Source organism: Salvelinus alpinus, chromosome 3 (genome assembly GCF_045679555.1).
Source record: "Salvelinus alpinus chromosome 3, SLU_Salpinus.1, whole genome shotgun sequence".
Classification (NCBI taxonomy): domain Eukaryota; kingdom Metazoa; phylum Chordata; class Actinopteri; order Salmoniformes; family Salmonidae; genus Salvelinus; species Salvelinus alpinus.
Genome location: NC_092088.1, coordinates 31,170,806 through 31,192,199, shown reverse-complemented (window position 1 = coordinate 31,192,199; position 21,394 = coordinate 31,170,806). Strand labels below are relative to the sequence as shown.

Here is a 21,394-nt window from a genome sequence, read left to right as displayed (position 1 = left end):
TGCATCGACGATGTCGTCCCAACAGTGACCGTGCGTACATATCCCAACCAGAAGCCATGGATTACAGGCAACATCCTCACCGAGCTAAAAACTAGAGCTGCCACTTTCAAGGAGCGGGACACTAATCCGGATGCTTATAAGAAATCCCCAAATGCCTTCAGATGAACCATTAAACAGGTAAAGTGTCAATACAGGACTAAGATTGAATCCTACTACACCGGCTCTGATGCTCGCCGTATGTGGCAGGGCTTGCAAATTATTATGGACTACAAAGGGAAACCAGGACTTGTACTCAGAGCATGTGCTGACCAACTGGCAAGTGTCTTCACTGACATTTTCAACCTCTCCCTGACCAAGTCTGTAATATCTACATGTTTCAAGCAGACTACCATAGTCCCTGTGGCCAAGAAAGCAAAGATAACCTGCCTAAATGACTACCACCCCGTAGCACTCATGTCAGTAGCCATGAAGTACTTTGCATACTGCCCCAACAGATCCACAGAATCTCAATCGCACGCCACACTGCCCTTTCCCACCTGGACAAAAGGGACACCTATGTGAGAATACTATTCATTGACTACAGCTCAGCATTCAACACCACAGTGCTCATCACTAAGCTAAGTACCCTAGGACTGAACACCACCCTCTGCAACTGGATCCTGGACTTCCTGACTGGCTGCTCCCCTGGTGGTAAGGATAGGCAACAACACATATGCCACGCTGATCCTCAACACTGGGGCCCCTCAGGTGTGCATGCTTAGTCCCCTTCTGTACTCCCTGTTCACCCACGACTGAGTGGCCAAGCACGACTCCAACACCGTCATTAAGTTTGCTGACTGTAGGTCTGATCACTGACAACGATGAGACAACCTATAGGGAGGAGGTCAGAGACCTGGCAGTGTGGTGCCAGGACAACAACCTCTCCGTCAATGTGAGCAAGATAAAGGAGATGATCGTGGACTACAAGAAAAGGAGGGCCGAAACAGGCCCCCATTCACATCGACGGGGCTGTAGTGGAATGGGTTGAGAGTTTCAAGTTCCTTGGTCTCCACATCACCAACAAACTATAATGGTCCAAACATGACCAAGACAGTCATGAAGAGGGCATGACAACACCTTTTCCCCCTCCGGAGACTGAAAAGATTTGGCATGGATCCCCAGATCCTCAAAAAGTTCTACAGCTGCACCATCGAGAGCATCCTGACCGGTTGCATCACCACATGGTATGGCAAATGCTCGGCATCCGACCGTAAGGCACTACAGAGGGTAGTGCGTACGGCCCAGTACATCACTGGGGCTAAGCTTCCTGCCATCCAGGACCTATATACTAGGCTATGTCAGAGGAAGGCCCAAAAAATTGTCAAAGATTCCAGTCACCTAAGTCATAGACTGTTCTCTCTGCTACCGCATGGCAAGTGGTACCGGAGCGCCAAGTCTAGGTCCAAAAGCCGCCTTTTTTTATACCACTTTTCCCCCCCAATTTCGTGGTATCCAATTGGTTGTTTTTACAGTCTTGTCCCATCGCTGCAACTCCTGTACAGACTCGGGAGAGACAAAGGTCGAGAGTTGTGCATCCTCTGAAACACAACCCAGCCAAGCCGCACTGCTTCTTTGACACAATGCCCCCTTAACCCAGAAGCCAGCCGCACCAATGTGTCGGAGGAAACACTGTACACCTGGCGACTGTGTCAGCGTGCGCCACAGGAGTTGCTGGGACAAGAACATTCCTGTCGGCCAAACCCTCCCCTATCCCGGACGACGCTGGGCCAATTGTGCGCCGCCTCATGGGTCTCCCGGTCACGGCCGGCTGCGACAGAGCCCGGACTCAAACCAGGATCTCTAGTGGCACAGTTAGCACTGCGATGCAGTGTCTTAGACCACTCATTAACAGCTTCTACCCCCAAATCATAAGACTGCTGAACAATTAATTAAATTGCCACCTGGACTATTTACATTGACCCCCCCCCCCCCCCCCCCTTTGTTTTTACACTGCTGCTACTCGCTATTTATTATCTATGCATAGTCACTTTACCCCTACCTACATGTACAAATTACCTCGACTAACCTGTACCCCCACACATTGACTTGGTACTAGTACCCTAAGCTATCCATAATCATATATCATAACATGACGATTCCCACTCTACCTTCGCCTGACTCTTTACCTTTGGGATACTGTTCTGCTGGGATACACAAAAATGAAGGCTCTAAAAACACCTGCTCATGCTTTTACCCGGGCTTTCCTGTCAGGCTACAGGTGTGTGAGAGGTGTTCCCACGCCATGTCCCTCTCACTTCGCCCTTTATTTGCATGCTATGTGCAGTCAGCTAGTATAATGAATGTTTTCCCAAACAAACTCTTCCCCCTCCTGAGTCTAGGATGTACAATGGATCTCGTGGCTAGGCAGGTGGTGTTATCGTCCCAGCCCAAGTCCAGAACCTTTGTATTCCTCCACACATCTCCCGGTCTTCTTATCAGTCAGGAGAAACCTTCAGATTAGGAAGTGCACATTCTTGCAGCCTTCCACAGTCCACTAGTTTCAGAGACAGGCCCCCTTTGTACTATGCCTCCGGCCACAAATACATTTGCACAGAAATCATTCCATTTAACCCATAACACATTAATTACTACTTTTAGACCAATTATATAGTTATAAACATCATAAAACGTGCTCAAGTCAATTAGTCAGTTTCCAACAATCACTCATCTGGAACAATGATCACTCAAATGTCCATGCCACTTAGAAAACATATTGACTTGAACAGGGAAGAGAGAGAATACATGTATACACAATCATTTCACACCACCCTTAATGAGAATGAGATTGGTACAAGGACCACAAAGCCCCTACTATCAATGTCCCAAATATGGTTAGCCCAAGCTACAATCTAGTGGGCTTTCTGATAACTTCCCTCTCAGAAGACACGAAAAGATAAGGTTTCCCTGAGAGGAACCCTCCCTAAACTCACTGGATTCTACAACTATTTAAATTTGAGTGATAGACTCAACGTGAAGCACTAAGGACTGTCATTCTCAATTTGGGTTGGATAATTTTTTAATAGTTCTAATTATGATTCGGAGAGACAGAGTGCTGCTCCTAAACTGTGAGGAGAGCACTAAGTGAGGGGAGGGTCCACTGCTCATCCTGCAGGTGGTTTCTGAAGACCTTTAATTTAGCACACACCGATAAAGGCAGAATGTACATATACATACGGGAAACAAATATACAGTATGTACTGCTAACATTGACATACAGTATATTCATCTTATATTTCTAGCATTAACTTTTCTCATCACGGCCCCCATTTGTCCCTGTCTTACACTTGTCACATGTGCCGAATACAACAGGTGAAGACCTTACCGTGAAATGCTTACTTACAAGCCCTTAACCAACAATGCAGTTCAATAAATAGAGTTAAGAAAATGTTAACTAAATTAACTAAAGTTAAAAATAAAAGTAACACAAGGCTATATACACAATTATTACTACTACTTTATATTTTGTGTTTTTCTTTTTCTTTTCAATTATTACTAATTGGCTATATACACAATACATTACTAATACTTTATATTTTGTGTTTTCTTTTTCTTTTCAAGTGTTTTACTGTCACTCTCTTAAGAACCCGAAGGAAGTAGAGAGAGTCAAAAGCTCCAGCTGAAATGTCATTATCAGAAACCGCTAGAAGCTACTCTGGCAATGAAGATACCGAGTGGGAGGTGACAGCTATGGCTGTCAGCTATGTTTGAATCATAGTCTGTGAACCTTGCAAAATGGGCCATGTTGGGAGTATTTGTCCTTGTGTGTTAGTTATAACATTGATTTTGTGTTGTAAAGCTCTGTGCTCTTCTTTTGTCTCACAGGTCTCAGCAACTATTATGTTCACTTCTGCAACTGCAGGAGAGACTGTTCATTTGATTGGCCTAAAATAAATGCCATTTGCTAATGAGAATAATGAAGATAATGAGGACTATAAGGAACTCAATGAAGGTGCTGCTCATGATGATATAATTTACATGAATGAGATTGTGTAATAAAGCATGTGTGTAACACTATGAAATAAAGGTCTTAACTTTTCTAGGATAGGGGGCAGCATTTTCACATTTGGATGAAAAGCATACCCAAATTCAACTGCCAGCTACTCATCCCCAGAAGATAAGATATGCATATTATTAGTAGATTTCGATAGAAAACACTCTGAAGTTTCTAAAACTGTTTGAATCATGTCTGTGAGTATAACAGAACTTATTTAGCAGGCGAAACCCCGAGGACAAACCATTCAGATTTTCTTTTTTTGAGGTCACTCTCTTTTCAATGGGTTTTCATTGGGAATCCAGATTTCTAATTGACCTTCTTGCAGTTCCTACCACTTCCACTGGATGTATTTAGAAATTGGTTGAGGTTTTTTCCTTTGTGTAATGAAGAAGTACAGCCATCCAGAACGAGGGTAACTTGAAGTGTACTGTTAGATAGAGGCGCATGACCAGAAAGCTAGCTACAGTTTGTTCTAATCCTGTATTGAACACAGATCATCCCGTCTTCAATTTTATCGATTATTTACATAAAAAAATACCTAAAGTTGTATTACAAAAGTAGTTTGAAATGTTTTGGCAAAGTTTACAGGTAACTTTTGAGATATTTTGTAGTCACGTTGCACAAGTTGGAACCGGTGTTTTTCTGGATCAATCGCGCCAAATAAATGGACATTTTGGATATATATCGACGGAATTAATCGAACAAAAGGACCATTTGTGATGTTTATGGGACATATTGGAGTGCCAGCAACAGAAGTTCGTCAAAGGTAAGGCATGAATTATATTTTTATTTCTGAGTTTTGTGTCGCGCCTGCAGGGTTGAAATATGCTTTTCTCTGTTTACTATGGTGCTATCCTCAGATAATAGCATTGTTTGCTTTCGCCGAAAAGCCTATTTGAAATCTGACATGTTGGCTGGATTCACAACAAGTGTAGCTTTAATTTGGTGTATTGCATGTGTGATTTCATGAAAGTTTGATTTTTATAGTAATTTATTTGAATATGGCGCTCTGCATTTTTACTGGCTTTTGGCCAAGTGGGACGTTAGCGTCCCACATATCCAAGAGAAGTTAAGTTAAACCATTCTATTGCAATGGTTTTACAAGTGTAAGGGCTATGGAATAATGATCAGTTACTAGTTAGATTGTACAACCCAGAATGAAGGGTTTGAAAGGATAAAGTGTCTGGTTTTACTTGTAATATAAATGTTTAATAATCTAATGCTTAGCTTAAAATGTAACAATAGTTGTCACAGAGTGATAAAAGGAGGGAGTGTGATGGAAGTTTCTCCGTGTATCAGATCGTATGTTTAGCATAATGCTGCTTTTCTTTAACCAACTTGGTTGGGTTCATGCGAGTGACTGATTGATTGTACAAGGGAGGAATCCACACTATGACTGATAAGCAATTTGGCAGTACAACATTGCTCTGGGAACCAAAAGGAGTATCTCAGTTTTAAGGTCTCAGCTTTGACAGAAGAAGCCTTGTGAGGTATCAATCAGTCACATGCAGGAACCAACGTTAATAATGAATAATGAATCATGTAAATCATGCTTATATAACTTGTCTGTGTAGCAGTATATAAGGACTGAAAGGGAACGTCCAAATACTCATTTTAATTCTTCTTCGCCATCCCCTTGCTGTAGCTTTCAAATTCTGTGAATATCATTTAGCTAGTAATTTTAACAAACTTGCTTCCAGATCGGAACCTTGTGAAATGTGAAAGCACGTTCCAGAATGACAACACCTCACCTGATTGATCTGAAGAGAAAACCCTGCCCACAAGAGCTGTAATGTTTTCTCTGCTGCTTTCCTGCAGAGCAGCTCTTAAAAGCACAGAACTAGTGACAAAACTCAGAGCGCACAGATTTGACATCGGCAAATTTAGTTTTGATTCAAAGAAGAAGATTACATGTTACATCATGTTACATGTTTGCAAGTGTTGTTGGTATTTATTCACACGTCACATTACCTGCTTGCAAGTGTTGTTGCACTGATTCTCAAAAGAAGTTACATGTTTGCAACTACAAAACTGATTATACAGGTGCAACTCATATTTTACATGTGCAAATCATACTTTACATTCTTATGTCTCTATTTTACCTTCATACACATATATTAGTAGGCTATATATAAAGACCAGATTAAATTGAGAATAGCCTAATGGGTGAGAATATTATTAAGTGCTTGTCAAATTGATAATCAGAGACTGACGAAGTGTGTCCCACCTGCGCAAGAAACAGAGCAGAGCCTTTGCCTTTCGTGCAACTTTTTTCAAATCATCATGAGAGTCGCATCATCCAGCCTTAGAATGTGTTAGAAATCGAAACATACTCTGAGTATATAAAACATTAAGAACACTTTCCTAATATTGAGTTGCACCACCCCTTTTGCCCTCAGAACAGCATCAATTCATCAGGGCACGGACTCTATAAGGTGTTGAAAGCATTCCACAGGGATGCTGGCCCATGTTGACTCCAATGCTTCCCACAGTTGTGTCAAGTTGGCTGGATGTCCTTTGGGTGGTGGACCATTCTTCATACACACGGGAAACTGTTGAGTGCAGCATTGTAGTTCTTGATAAACCGGTGCATCTGGCACTTACTACCATACCTTGTTCAAAGGCACATATCTTTTGTCTTGCCCATTCATTCTCTGAATGGCAGACATACACAATCCCTGTCTCAATTGTCTGCAGTCTTAAAAATCCTCCTTTAACCTATCTCATCCCCTTCATCTACACTGATTGAAGTGGATTTAACAAGTGATATCAATAAGGGATCATAGCTTTCAAAATCAAAGCTAATCAAATCAAACTTTATTTGTCACATGCCCCGAATACAAGTGTAGACCTTACTGTGAAATGCTCACTTACAAGCCCTTAACCAACAGATTCACCTGGTCAGTCTACTTCATGGAATGAGCAGGTGTTCATAATGTTTTCTACGCTCAGTGTATAGCCTAAGGTTTGTATCACAACTAAATTTGCATAAATAACTCTAAATTAAGAGGACCTGTTTCAAATGATTACTTTGTTAACCGCTCAACACAGAATAGCCACATGTCCGCACTCCTTTGGAAATCGTTTGGGAAAAATATCCTTTCTATTTTACTCAGCAATGTTAAAATGTATTCTTCTTACTATATAATAAAAAGAATGCCATGAGAATTATAAGCAAATCTTATCTGCTAAATTAACTATTTCAGCCCACATCCATATGGCATAGCCAGATCAGGGCCAAACAAAAGGATGACTTAGAATATGCTATTATTCTGTTGTTCTGAAATAGGCTACATTTTCTTCCTATTATGTTTATTTAGACCTGCCTAAAATAAATAATGGATTTATTGTGATGATATAGGCCATATTTAAAATGTAGATGTTCCAATGTGTGGAAGCCTGGAGATGCTAAACATGTTTATGTTAATTAACGGTCAATTATAAACTATCAAAATAGAGAAAGTTGCACACTCCATATACCAACGTTTTGGCATAATACCCAATAAATGACTGGGAGTTTATGTATGGAGTGTGCGACTCTCTTTATTTTTATAGTTTATTCGCCGTTAGTCAGCACCTCCACGTGAACACATTTTGCTGGGTGTGCACCAGCTCATGTTTTTTATTCTACAATTAATGGTCAATTGCGTGACAGTTACCGGCTGCCAAAATGTCATGACCGCCACAGCCCTAGACCGTCCAAAAAGCAGAAAAAAAGCAGAAAAACCTTTCCACAATGCTTTACTTGAACAAAGTACATATTTATTTTACAAGGGTAGTCATCCCAATGTGACTCGAGAAAATCTGGAACAGCACAGAGATGTAGGCCTACATCTTGAAATGATCCTCTTCGAGCATTTGTGTCTGTTCAACCAAAAATGGAGGAGACGTAAGTCAGAGTCACATTTTTTTTTATTACATCAAACATGCAAAGAACCAACTGTCTTATTACTTTGCACTATTTAATCAAATGAATTATAATTTTCAGATAATTTAATGGCAATTACATCAGTCGATAAAAAATGTTTGTTACTAATGAGACCCATTGAGAATTCTTTGGAAGCATTAGGCAAGACGTTATTGCTGTGGGAGAGGTATTCAGGCAGTGAGAATGGAAATACGGGGGGATATTTTCCAGGTCAGGACGAATCAGAAGTTAATGAAAGAACTAAATCTAATTTTAGAAGAATAAACAAATGAAGCAGTATGAATAATGAGGAGTAAATTGACAAAAAAAAAAAAATTATTCTCTTCCTTAGACGTGATTTACATGATTTTAATTTCCCTTTTTCACAGGAGGTCTATTCAGTAGCCTAGGGAACTATGTTTCTGAACAAATTAAATATACAGAATGGATATGGCCCTCTGTAACGTAAAAGAGAATTATGTACAGCCTAAGTATAAGGAAATACTCTCTACTTAGGGGAGAGTGATGTAAGTTGTGCCATTTTCTACATTCAGCCTCATTCCATCAAGGGACATACAGTATAGTATTCTTTCTAACAAAGATATCTATATATATTTCAGGATGTTGTGTATCCCTGGAAATAATCAGAATTCATGTAAATATTGAAAGCCTAGTTTGTCCCAAAAAAGTGATCTCTTGGCACAACTTACATTGGGTATGGGGTAAGTTGAGCTGCGGGACAAACTTGGCTGCACATTTCTGTACTGAATGAAATATTACCACTACCTTTTTAAAACCATGTCTATCTTTATTTTCCAAACACAATTCAACACAATCACAAGCACTTTTTGTCTTTGAATCATTTTAAGCATTTTTAACATAGGCCATGCCCTGTTATTACCTCATGTCCCAGCGATAATGCCTTGCATGATGCTTGGGAAGAAAACACTTACCCAAAATGCAAACATTTTGACTATATTAGCCCACACAGCTACAAGGATGAACTTCATGCTAGGTTTAGGACCTCATATTGAAGCTCATAAAGACCCCAACTGATGTATAGAACAATCTTAAAATGATCTACTTTGGTTAAAATACAAGCATCATGAAACCTCTAACACATATTCATCTGACTTGGTGAAAATCATTTTTGGGGACCTGACTTGCTTCCCACTTTTTCCTGGTTTCTTCCTTCACAGCAGCGTTTCACAAATTCGGTCCTCGGGACCCCAAGGGGTGCACGTTTTGTTTTACTGCCTGAACACTACACAGCTAATTAAAATGAGCAAAGCTTGATGATTAGTTGATTATTTGAATCAGCTGTGTAGTGCTAGGGACCGAGTTTAGGAAACTCGGTCCCTAGCACTGCACAGACTCCATGAAATGATGACCGCTTCCTAAGTATTTGGCCAAATTATACATTTTGTGTATGGTTTCTTAGAAACAAGGATGCCTTAACTTACCCCTTTGGCTCAATTAACACCACACCCCTACCATTTCTTTCTGAACTCAAATGTTCAAGTCATTCAGAATACATCTTCATAACATGCGATGATGAACACCTTTTCATCGATAATCCCATTTTAGCCAAACATTTTGGCCAAAAACAGTACAGTGGTGAGATATCATTATTGGCCCATTTTCATTCATGGAATGTGGATCCAGGCAGCTCATTGGTCAACGTGTGCCATCGCTCCACCTTTGTGCCCTTGTTCTTCAGACAGTCTATCCAATGCTGGAGAGTTTCTCCTTGTGAGTGACAGCCTAAGGACACGCCTCCTAGAAGACGTAGACAGAAAAATGAAGTTACAAAACAATCTGTGTAGCAATAGATGGCATTCCAGGCAACTTATATCATAGTAGCACTGTGTGGATCAATCCATTGATGCGTTCCAAGTTATTAACTTTGCAGTCAGCATCAGATTATTTATAATGGGATTAGCTGATAAACACTTATCCAAGAGTTGAGATTTCTGGCAGGTGACTGCAATGTAGTCGGCCTGGAACGTGACCATTGCAGCAACCTCTAGTTGTTGCCCAACAAGTCTTGGGCCGGGATTCAATAAAAGGGACTGTAAAGTTCGGCTGTCTTACTGGTAAACTGTATTAACTTGTATAAATGTATAAATGAAACGATATACCCCCGAGCTATCTTTATGGGTCTTTATTGCTGAACATCATTGGTCTAACTGCGCATGTCTGGCAGTGCGTGCTTGAACTTAGGCTAAAATCTATTTAATGATGTTAGGTTATCAGTATATCGCTACATCTCCCCCCTTAAACTTCTTAGGGATAGTCTAGTTTCCTGAATTTCCGCCTGACTGACCTGCCCAAAGTAAACTGCCTGTTACTCAAGCCCAGAAGCCAGGATATGCATATAATTGGTCGCATTGGATAGAAAACACTTTGCAGTTTCTACAACTGTTAAAATAATGTCTGAGTCTATAACAGAACTAATATGGCAGGCAAAATTCAGAAGAAAATCCAACTGGATTTTCTTTTTTTTAGCTCCCAGGCTCTTATGATGGAAACCTATTGTTTCTATGTAAATCCGTCTCCCAGATTGCAATTCCTATGGCTTCTACTAGATGTCAACAGTCTTTATTCAAGGTTTCAGGCTTGTTTTTTGAAAAACAAGCAAGAATTTTGAGTTTTGGTGAGACGAGCACCGGAACAATATCAGTCTTTCGGCACGCTTACTAATTTTCCTTTCCTACTGAATAGAAACATCATTTGTTTGGACGAAGTTTAGTGGTAGCTTTTTGGACTCCTTTGTCTGCATGTTGAACGAGTGGATTACTGAAATCGATGGCACCAACTAAACTGACTTTTTGGGAAATAAAGAAGGATTTTATCTAACAAAACGACAATTCATGTTGTAGCTGGGACTCTTGGGACTGCAAACAGAGGAAGATCTTCAAAAGTAAGTGATTTATTTCATCGCTATTTGTGAATTTATGAAGCCTGTGCTGGTTGAAAAATATGTTGACGTGGGGCGCCGTCCTCAGACAATCTCATGGTATGCTTTCGCCGTAAAGCCTATTTGAAATCGGACAACACAGTTAGATTAACAAGAATTTAAGCTTTTAAATTATATAAGATACTTGAATGTTCATGAATGTTTAATATTACAATTATTTATTTGAATTGCGTGCCCTCCAATTTCACCGGATGTTGTCGGCTGGTGTCCCGCTAGTTTGACGCCTATCCCTAAGAAGTTTTTAAGCAAGACGGCTGATCCCATAATAACTAGGTTCACATACAGTATATAAACAAACAACATACCGTGTATAACTACAGTTGAAGTTGGAAGTTTACATACACCTTAGCCAAATACATTTCAACTCAGTTTTTCACAATTCCTGACATTTAATCCTAGTAAAAATGTCCTGTCTTAGGTCAGTTAGGATCACCACTTTATTTTAAGAATGTGAAATGTCAGAATAATACTAGAGAGAATGATTTATTTCAGCTTTTATTTCTTTCATCACATTCCCAGTGGGTCAGAAGTTTACATACACTCAATTAGTATTTGGTAGCATTGCCTTTAAATTGTTTAAATTGGGTCAAACGTTTCAGGTAGCCTTCACCAAGCTTCCCACAATAAGTTGGGTGAATTTTGGCTCATTCCTCCATGACAGAGCTGGTGTAACTGAGTCAGGTTTGTATGTAGGCTTCCTTGCTCGCACCTGCTTTTTCAGTTCTTGTTGGTTCCACTTTTCTGGGCTCTGTTATTTACTAAACAAATAAGGAATACTCAAAATGTGCACTTATAAATCATAACAATTTTAATCAAAATACAGCTGTAGACAGAAGTCAAAGATCAAAAATCAAACATACAACTGATGTCTCTCCTGAGTTCTGCAAAATAGGAAAAGTCCAAGTTGCTTTTAATATGCTTGCAGTCAAGTCCTAGCGATGTAACTGCCTATGTCAATACCTTCTACCCATGAGACCAAGCCCATGCACATACAGTTTTACAAACTTGCAGGTGAGACAATAGTTCCAGTGTTTTCTAAGGGCTCAGCAGTTATTTTCCACTCCCCAAGTTGCTTTATAGTGGTATGTCTGACTAGTCTCTTATCTTTTTCACTCCCCTGCAGGGTTCTGTGGCTATGAATCTCTTTTAGCCTTGAGGCGCTTTCTCACAGACACCCTATTTTGACTGCAATAACTCACACATCTCTCAGACCGCTTCTTATAAGAAGCAGAGACTAGAAAAGAACTGTGGAACAACATTAAACCTTATAATGAATATATATATTGCTAATCTATAGTCCAGGACCCTATAAATGTAGTGGGGTAGGGGTCTTATAGCCCTTCCCCTTCTATTAATACAACATAAGCATAGTCAATTATTATAATACATAAAACATTTGGTGCAGCCCCTATCATGACCCAAAGTTGACCCCATTATTCTGCCCACAACTTTTCTATAGGATTGAGGCCAGGGCTTTGTGATGGCCACTCCAATACCTTGACTTTGTTGTCCTTAAGCCATTTTGCCACAACTTTGGAAGTATGCTTTGGGTCATTTTCTATTTGGAAGACCCATTTGGAAGACCCAGATGTTGCTTCAATATATCCACACAATTTTCCATCCTCATGATGCCATCTATTTTGTGAAGTGCACCAGTGCCTCCTGCAGAAAAGCACCCCCACAACATGATGCTGTCACCGCCGTGCTTCACGGTTGGGATGGTGTTCTTCGGCTTCCAAGCCTCCCCCTTTATCCTCCAAACATAATGATGGTCATTGTAGCCAAACAGTTCTGTGCAGTTGCAAACCGTAGTCTGGCTTTTTTATGGCGGTTTTGGAGCAGTGGCTTCTTCCTTGCTGAGCGGCCTTTCAGGTTATGTCGATATAGGACTCGTGGATATAGATATTTTGTACCTGTTTCCTCCAGCATCTTCACAAGGTCCTTTGCTGTTGTTCTGGGATTGATTTGCACTATTCTCACCAAAGTACGTTCATCTCTAGGAGACAGAACGCGTCTCCTCCCTGAGCAGTATGACGGCGGCGTGGTCCCATGGTGTTAATACTTGCGTACTATTGTTTGTACAGATGAACGTGGTACCTTCAGGCGTTTGGAAATTGCTCCCAAGGATGAACCAGACTTGTGGAGGTCTACAATGTTTTTTCTGAGGTCTTGGCTGATTTCTTTTGATTTTCCCATGATGTCAAGCAAAGAGGCACTGAGTTTGAAGGTAGGCCTTGAAATACATCCACAGGTTCACCTCCAATTGACTAAAATGATGTCAATTAGCCTATCAGAAGCTTCTAAAGCCATGACATCATTTTCTGGAATGTTCCAAGCTGTTTAAAGGCACAGTCAACTTAGTGTATGTTAACTTCTGACCCACTGGAATTGTGATACAGTGAATTATAAGTGAAATAATCTGTGTGTAAACAATTGTTGGAAAAATTACTTGCCAAACTATAGTGTGTTAGCAAGAAATTTGTGGAGTGGTTGATAAATGAGTTTTAATGACTCCAACCTAAGTGTATGTACACTTCTGACTTCAACTGTATTTAGGCTAAAGCACTACACTGTTTTTAGTAGCAAAGCTTTTTACGACATGCTTTTCTATAGTTTTGATAGTCTTTCGTCAAAAAAAAAAAAGTAATTTTATTTGACCAATTTCTCTTTTCTTTTTCACTCTTTCAAAACTACAGGGTAATGGGTACACCAAGATGAAAAGAAAAGGGGATTATTCTGCCCCATATTGCTCATTCCCTAACTAAAAGGTTAACTTGGTTGCAGGCTTCACAATGCTTCCGGACCGGTAAGAGCTTGTCCTGGATCACACTTTTCTGAGGTAAAGCTGATCGGTGTTGGTCTGGGACCAGAGATTTCAAAGGTAGCACTAGTTACCACTAGGGATTAACATGGGTAACCGGGATCCCGGGAAGCTGATTAAACAGCATGATAATTACACAGGTGCACCTTGTACTGGGGACAATGAACGGCCTCTCTAAAATGTGTAGTTTTGTGACACAACAATGCCACAGATGTCTCAAGTTTTGAGGGAGCGTGCAATTGGCATGCTGATTGCAGGAATGTCAAACAGAGCTGTTGCCACATGATTAAATGTTAATTTGCCCCCTCCACATATGCCCCCTCCACATCTTTTTAGAGAATTTGGTGGTGGAGGGGTTTGTAAGGAGTATTTATATTTGTAATAAAGCCCTTTTGTGGGGAAAAACTCATTCTGATTGGTTGGGCCTGGCTTCCCAGTTGGTGGACCTGGCTCCCAAGTGGGTGGGCCTATGCTCTTCCAGGCCCACCCATGGTTGCGCCCCTGCTCAGTCATGTGAAATCCATAGATTATGGCCTAATTTATTTATTTCAATTGACTGATTTCCTGTAATTGAACTGTCATTCAGTAAAATATTTTAAATTGTTGCATGTTGCGTTTATATTTTTGTTCAGTATATTTCCACTCTTCATATCTCCCCATTATTCATGAGCTATCTGTATAATCATAAACTCGATATTCTGTCATTCGTTGAAGGAGTTTATCTAGCAAGCTTAGCAACTTTGGTCAATTGACTTTTGCCTACTTTTGCCTGTGCTCTGTGCGTTCTGACCGCGTTGCAAGTGTTGGGGGTTCCGTCTTGTCGAGTCCCTATGCTATGTTTGTACGACAAAGGACTATGGTGTGAAGCGCTTACTTTGGATGACTCAGGTCGTTTTCCACTCTTTCTCTCCATCAGTTTTCAAGCGAACCTTGTAGCCAATCTGCAGAGCACAGGGTGGTCTGGTAGAGTACCTCCTGTTGCACGTTTTCTCATAGGAGTGTTTGGCTTTGGCATCATTGTGCTTTACAGTGGCCAGGTTTGGCCATGCTGGCTTCAAGTTTTGTTTCAGAGTAGGAGCTGTCGTGTGGAGTCTCCTTCCCATAAGGAGTCTGGCTGGACTTTCTCGTGTTGGTTCCTTTGCAGTGTCCCTGTAGCTCATTAGTGCGAGCTGTGAATCTTTCTGTTTGAGGATGACTTTTGCCATTTTCCCGTTCCACCATCCCGTTTGCTTGGGGATATTATGGACTTGAAGTTGTGCGTTTGAAGTCGTACGTGGCTGTAAAATCTCAAAGTTTCTGCGATTTAGAATGTGGGCCATTATCTGTAACCATTTTTTTAGGTATTCTGAACCTTGCGAAGATGCTTGGAAGTTTTGCCTCACTAGTTGTCTTTGTGAAGTTCAAGATCTTGAGCCACCAAGAGTAGTAGTCTATGAAGACTAGGAACGTTTTCCCCTTGAACTCGCTGAGGTCTGCTGCCAATTTCACAAATTTACCTTTCAGCAGGACAATAACCTAAAACACAAGGCCAAATATACTTGCTTACCAAAACAACACTGAATGTTCCTGAGTCACCAGGTTACAGTTTGGACTTAAATCGGCTTGACTTGAAAATGGCTGTTTAGCAATGATCAACAACTAACTTGATAGAGCTTCAATTATTTTTTTAAGAATAATGAGCAAATATTGTACAATCCAGGTGTGCAAAGCTCTTAGAGACTGACCCAGAAAGACTCAGCTGATTACAGCTGTAATCACTGCCAAAGGTGATTCTAACATGTGTTGACTCAGGGGTGTAAATTTGATATTTCTGTATTTCATTTTCAATAACATTTGCTAAAATTTCAAAAAACATGATTTCCCTTTGCCATTATGGGCTATTATATCTAGATTGGTGAATTCAGGCTGTAACACAACAAAATGTGGAATGTCAAGGGGTATGAATACTTTCTGAAGGCACTGTATGATCATTTCCATAGCCTGGACATCTGCTTCCAACCTTGTATCGTCCATCTCTGGTTTGGGGTGCCTAGACAAGGCATCGGCGACGACCAGGTTCTTCTGTTCTTCCCTCGATGGGGTTGAACTTCATCAAGTCGAATCAGCGGCCACTGACATCAAAGGTGTGCATTGTCCAGGTCTTTGTTGTTTATCAATGTCACCAGCGGTTTGTGATCTGTGATCAAGCGATAGTTCTCCAACCCTCACAAATGCTAGTAAATCTTTGCTGATGCCCACAAGCCTACGAGTCACTCATTCTCGATCTCTTTTTGCCGTTACTGTGTGTACGTGAGCAGAAAGCTACAGGCTTAAGGGTGCCGTTGTGTTCTTGTACCCCACCCAAGCCGTAGCTGCTTGCATCTGCGCTTACCACTGTTGAAGACCTGGAGCAATTGCACTGATGAGATCAGTGCTTTGACGAGTGGTGGAAAAAGTACCCAATTGTCATACTTGAGTAAAAGTAAAGATACCTTAATAGAAAATGACACAAGTCTAAAAGTATTTGGTTTTAAATATACTCAAGTATCAAAAGTAAATGTAATTGCTAAAATATACTTAAGTATCAAAAGTAAAAGTACAAATAATAAAATAAATCCTTATATCAAGCAAACCAGATGGCACAATTTTCTTGTTTTTTACATTTACGGATAGCCAGGGGCACACTCTTTTCTTTAGGAATGTAGTGAAGTAAAAGTTGTCAAAAATGTAAACAGTAAAGTAAAGTACAGATAACCCCAAAAATGACTTAAGTAGTACTTTAAAGTATTTTTACTTAAGTACTTTACACCACTGTGCCTTTGAATGAACCACGGCCTTGGTGAAGAAAATGAAGAAACTGGCCCAATTGGGCAACCAGACCGCCCACGACTAGAATCCCACTTATGACTGTGGGTGGTGCAGTCGCCAACTCACCAATAAAATCGTTGGATTTCCCTAGGTCGTAGTCCCAGACGGTGACCTCCAGGGTTTTGGTGGACAGCTCCGTGAAGGAGATCTCATAGAAGAACTCCTGCAGAGAGCCATGGGATGGATGGCGGGTCAAAAGGCAATCATTAACGAGAGATAGAGAGATAGAGAGACAAATGGGCCCTATAAGGATAATTAATATAGAAATAGTGTATGCATGTCTAGTAACTTGGGTAGAAAAAGTAAAGCAATGAAAGAAACATAGAAACACACTGTTGAACAGGATTTCTTAAATTTCCTAATGAGAATGGTAACAGATTCAGTTTCTCATTGTTGGTCCTGTGGCAGCCAGTGTGTTTGCTGAATTTCACTCCAGTTTAGCCAATTTAAATCGACAACATACAGTACTTCGCTGTATTGTCGTCGATCCTACATCCTAGGACCTATGCAGTTGCGTTCAAAATGTGTGTAGCTGCATTAAATACATTATATACACCAAAAGTATATGGACACCTGCTCTTCAAACATCTCATTCCAAAATCATGGCCATTAGTATGGAGTTGGTCCCCCCTTTGCTGCTATAACAGCCTCCACTCTTCTGGGAAGGCTTTCCACTAGACGTTGGAACATTACTGCGGGGACTTGCTTCCATTCATTCACAAGAGTATTAGTGAGGTCGGGTACTGATGTTGGGCGATTAGGCCTAGCTTGCAGTCGGCGTTCCAATTCTTCCCAAAGGTGTTCGATAGGGTTGAGGTCAGGGCGTTGTGCAGGCCGGTCAACTTCTTCCACACCGATCTCGACAAACCATTCCTGTATGGACCTCGCTTTGTGCACGGGGAAATAGTCATTCTCCACCAGACTTTACAGTGGGCACTATGCATTCGTCAGGTAGCGTTCTCCTGGCATACGCCAAACCCAGATTCGTCCATCGGACTGCCAGATGGTGAAGCGTGATTCATTACTCCAGAGAACGTACTTCCTCTGCTCCAGAGTCCAATGGCGGCGAGCTTTACACCACTCCAGCCGACACTTGGCATTCCACATTGTGATCTTAAAGGCTTGTGTGCGGCTGCTCGGCCATGGAAACCCACTTCATTAAGCTCCCAACGAACAGTTATTGTGTTGACGTTGCTTCCAGGGGCAGTTTGGAACTCGGTAGTGAGTGTTGCAACTGAGGAGACAATTTTTATGCACTTCAGCACACACACCGTTGTCGTTGTTACTCATAGGCGTTTCCACTTCACAATAACAGCACTTACAGTTGACCGAAGCAGCTCTAGCAGGGCAGACATTTGACGAACTAACTTGTTGGAGAAGTGGCATCCTATGACGGTGCCATGTTGAAAGTCACTGAGCTTTTCAGGAAGGCCATTCTACTGCCAATGTTTGTCTATGGTGATTGCATGGCTGGGTGCTCGATTTTATACACCTGTCAGCAACAGGTGTGGCTGAAATAGCCGAATCCACTAAATTGAAAGGGGTCCACATACTTTTGTATATGTAGTGTATCTGCTGCTTGTAAGACTTGCATTCCCAAATAAATTCACAAATAGAGAGCTGTTTAGCCAAGTGGAAATACTAACAATGCCAACCATTTCCTTTTAAAAGGTGAAATTGCCTTTAAACGGCACATTGTCAGTTGTCCAGTGAGCTGCTCTATAATGTGCCTTGGATTGAATCCCAGCACATTGTTGCTAATGAGTACAGGTGGTCAGGGTGGTTGTTGCCATGTGTGCATTACGATTAGCCAGCTCCACGATTACGCAATCTTTTGGCTTGTGTTGTGTGGCAATTGTTGTGGAAATTTTCAAATGACTTTGCAACCCTGAATTTGAGGGCTGGGAAGATACCAAAAATGAAAACACGAAGCAGACCGAACTATTTGGTCCTTTAAAAGCCTGAAAATAAATACATGTGACAAATTATGTTAGTTTCTAACAATAGGGTTGTTTTTCCTAAAGAAGTTGAATTCGCTTCGTGTTTTGTTTCCTTGCCATGATAATAACAAGTATCGCGATACTGGTTTTGTCCCGGCCTTCTGAATTTCCAGCTAGCTACTAGCTCTGAAAGGTGGGGGGACACCTTGACAAAGAGAGACAAAATATATTTATTTTATTTGTCCTTTTGGGTCATGCTTTACATTGTCATTATTTCTGCTTGGCTAAACTGCCCTTTTGTGAATTTGTTTGGGAATGCAGGACATATAAGCAGCGGATATCTATATATAGATATATAGCTACATGATTTTTTAAAAGCAGTGCATAGGATGCATCCTCGATGGCCATTACAGTGAAGACTCCAGCAGAGTTAAACAATTAGTATCTGCACAGTTCAACAAAACCAATCCACTAAAATAGATCGATAATCACCTACAATCGCCTATACTGTGTATAGTCCTGGTTTCTTTTTAGTCCAGGACTAAGCTTAATCTGCATCTCGTAAAATCGGTCCTTAAACCGAAAATCAAACATGACAATTTTCATGATCGGGGTGAAATCCAAAATGAATTTGGGCTAGGATCAGTACTTCGGCACATGTAGTTTGAGCGGGTTAAGGACACACCGATGATGGCTATTCCATTCTCCAGATCCCTGCCAGATGTCTCAATAATTTTCATTGTTGGTCATGCTGTAGTATGAGCAGTGCTACATTGCGATTGGCCAAGGACTGCTGCTAATAGCCAATGAGCATGCAGCATGTGAGACGAAAACAATGATGGTGAAGAGGAAAGCAACAAGAACAGGCACCGTGTGTACGGAGGTGATGGAAGACAGATTGGTGGAGCTGTGGAAAGAAAGCAGCTGCCTTTTCAATGTGGGAGCCCATATTCTGCAGCTCCGTGAAATCAATTTTTTGATGTTTCTGCACATAATAACGTGCACACTAATACATTTATTTAAATGTAAAATTATTCCAAAATATTAAAAAAATGTAGCTCACTGTTTGCGTGTTGGCATTTTTTTACATCCTGGGTTTGAGGATGGACGGAATGAAAGATTTGCTACAAGGAATTTGTGAAATGTGTTTTTAGAAGTTGTGTAATGCATGCTCAGCATAACTGATAGCCTGACCCCAGATCTGTTTGTGCATGATAACAAAAACAGATTGGCACTCAGGCTGTAGAAGTGATTGGTTAGAAATGAGAACCCAAACAGTGGCTGTCCCCAGGACTGGACCAGAGAAACTCAGAAAACGTGTATTAGTATGTTCGCAGTGCAAATGGCTCGGGGTATGAGCATCCTATGAATGACAACAATGTGAAATGTAAGTGCTGTATTGTACAAACAATTGTATATAATTGGGCATTTTAGAGAAATGATGTGTAAACAAAAGGCTGATTGTGTCTCCGAGGACTGATTATAGTCCTAATAAGCTTTCTTCATGGTGCACACCGCACGATTCACAAACATGCAGATTCCAACAGGCACACACACACACAGGCAGAAGAACACGCATACGTCACACACAAACACGATTCACAAACATGCAGATTCTAACAGGCACAGAAACACACACATGCACACCAACACACAAACACAGGACACACACAAGCACAATAACACGTACAAACATGCACACAAACACACACCCCGCACAATTCACAAACATGCAGATTATAACTTGCACACAAGCACAAGAACCACACACACACACACAAACACACACCTCATTAAACTCGGGGTTAAGAGTCTTTTTTATGACGGCTGTTTTATGCTTGGATTTCTTCTGCAGGTCTGGCTTGAGGTACCTGATACAGAGAAATGTGAGGCTGTCACGCTCCATTAAGAAAACAAAAACTCAATTTATTATGCAGTCCAAAGTAGAACATTATCTAGGGAATAGGTTGCCATTTGCCATTGTTGTTCCTAATGCAAGGTCCGGTTTAAAGCTGCTGTACATTCTGCATGATTTCTTGCTGCTATTGTAATTGCAAATCCCCATCCACTGAAACTTTTGCAGAATTATAATGTCTTCTGAAACACATGAAATCCCAAACATAACTTTCGGAGCGTGATGTTGTTACATTCCAAATGTAAAGACCACATAATTTATGGGGCAGATATGATGCTGTCATCTTACAGCATAAGAAACTATGGTTGTGTCCCAATTGCACCCTATTCACTTTTGACCAGATCCTATAGGCCCTGGTCAAAAGTAATGGACTATCTAGAGAATAGGGTGCTATCCGTACGTTTCCCATGTCCGAATCTATATTGTATAGTACGTTTCTAGCTACGTGTGTCATAACAAGGACAGTTCTGAACGTGAACTCGTATTATCTCACGGTCTGATACTTGAAGTCTTAAGCTACACAGCAGACTCTTTAACTGTGCCATGTATCTCTCTCTGTGCTCTGACACATTCTCTAATATATAAACCGACAGAGAGCTAGTGTTCTGCATTTCCATCACACACATATTTTCCACCCACCACCCCGCAGCACGAAGACCTGATGTTCTCCCCCACACTCAGACACAACAAAACAGATGGGGAATGTACTGAGTGCTAATACAGAACAACGTGAGAGAGAGCGTGGTAGAGAGAGAGAGAGAGAGAGAGAGAAGAAAAATAACGAGACGCTGTGTGTCTGTGTGTGCCTGTGTGTGCCTGTGTGTGTCTGCATGCATCAGTTTGTGTCTGCGTGCATGATTGTGTGTGTGTGTGTGTGTGTGTGTGTGTGTGTGTGTGTGTGTGTGTGTGTGTGTGTGTGTGTGTGTGTGTGTGTGTGTGTGTGTGTGTGTG

At 41.0% G+C, this 21,394-nt stretch overlaps 1 protein-coding gene across 6 annotated transcripts in view; it reads right to left on the bottom strand.

Moving 5' to 3' along the window:
• Positions 1-7,927: 7,927 nt before the first annotated feature.
• LOC139569638 (double C2-like domain-containing protein alpha) overlaps positions 7,928-21,394 on the bottom strand; it is a 79,389-nt gene continuing 65,922 nt past the window's right edge. For 2 of the 6 annotated variants that reach the window (XM_071391036.1, XM_071391037.1), the window contains exons 9-11: positions 20,318-20,399; positions 16,655-16,751; positions 7,928-9,719 (exon numbers count right to left, since the gene is read on the bottom strand). In XM_071391036.1, coding sequence (XP_071247137.1) covers positions 9,583-9,719; positions 16,655-16,751; positions 20,318-20,399 — 316 coding nt within the window. In that variant the 3' untranslated portion in view covers positions 7,928-9,582. The other 4 variants (XM_071391038.1, XM_071391040.1, XM_071391041.1 and 1 more) reach the window with 4 other exon arrangements.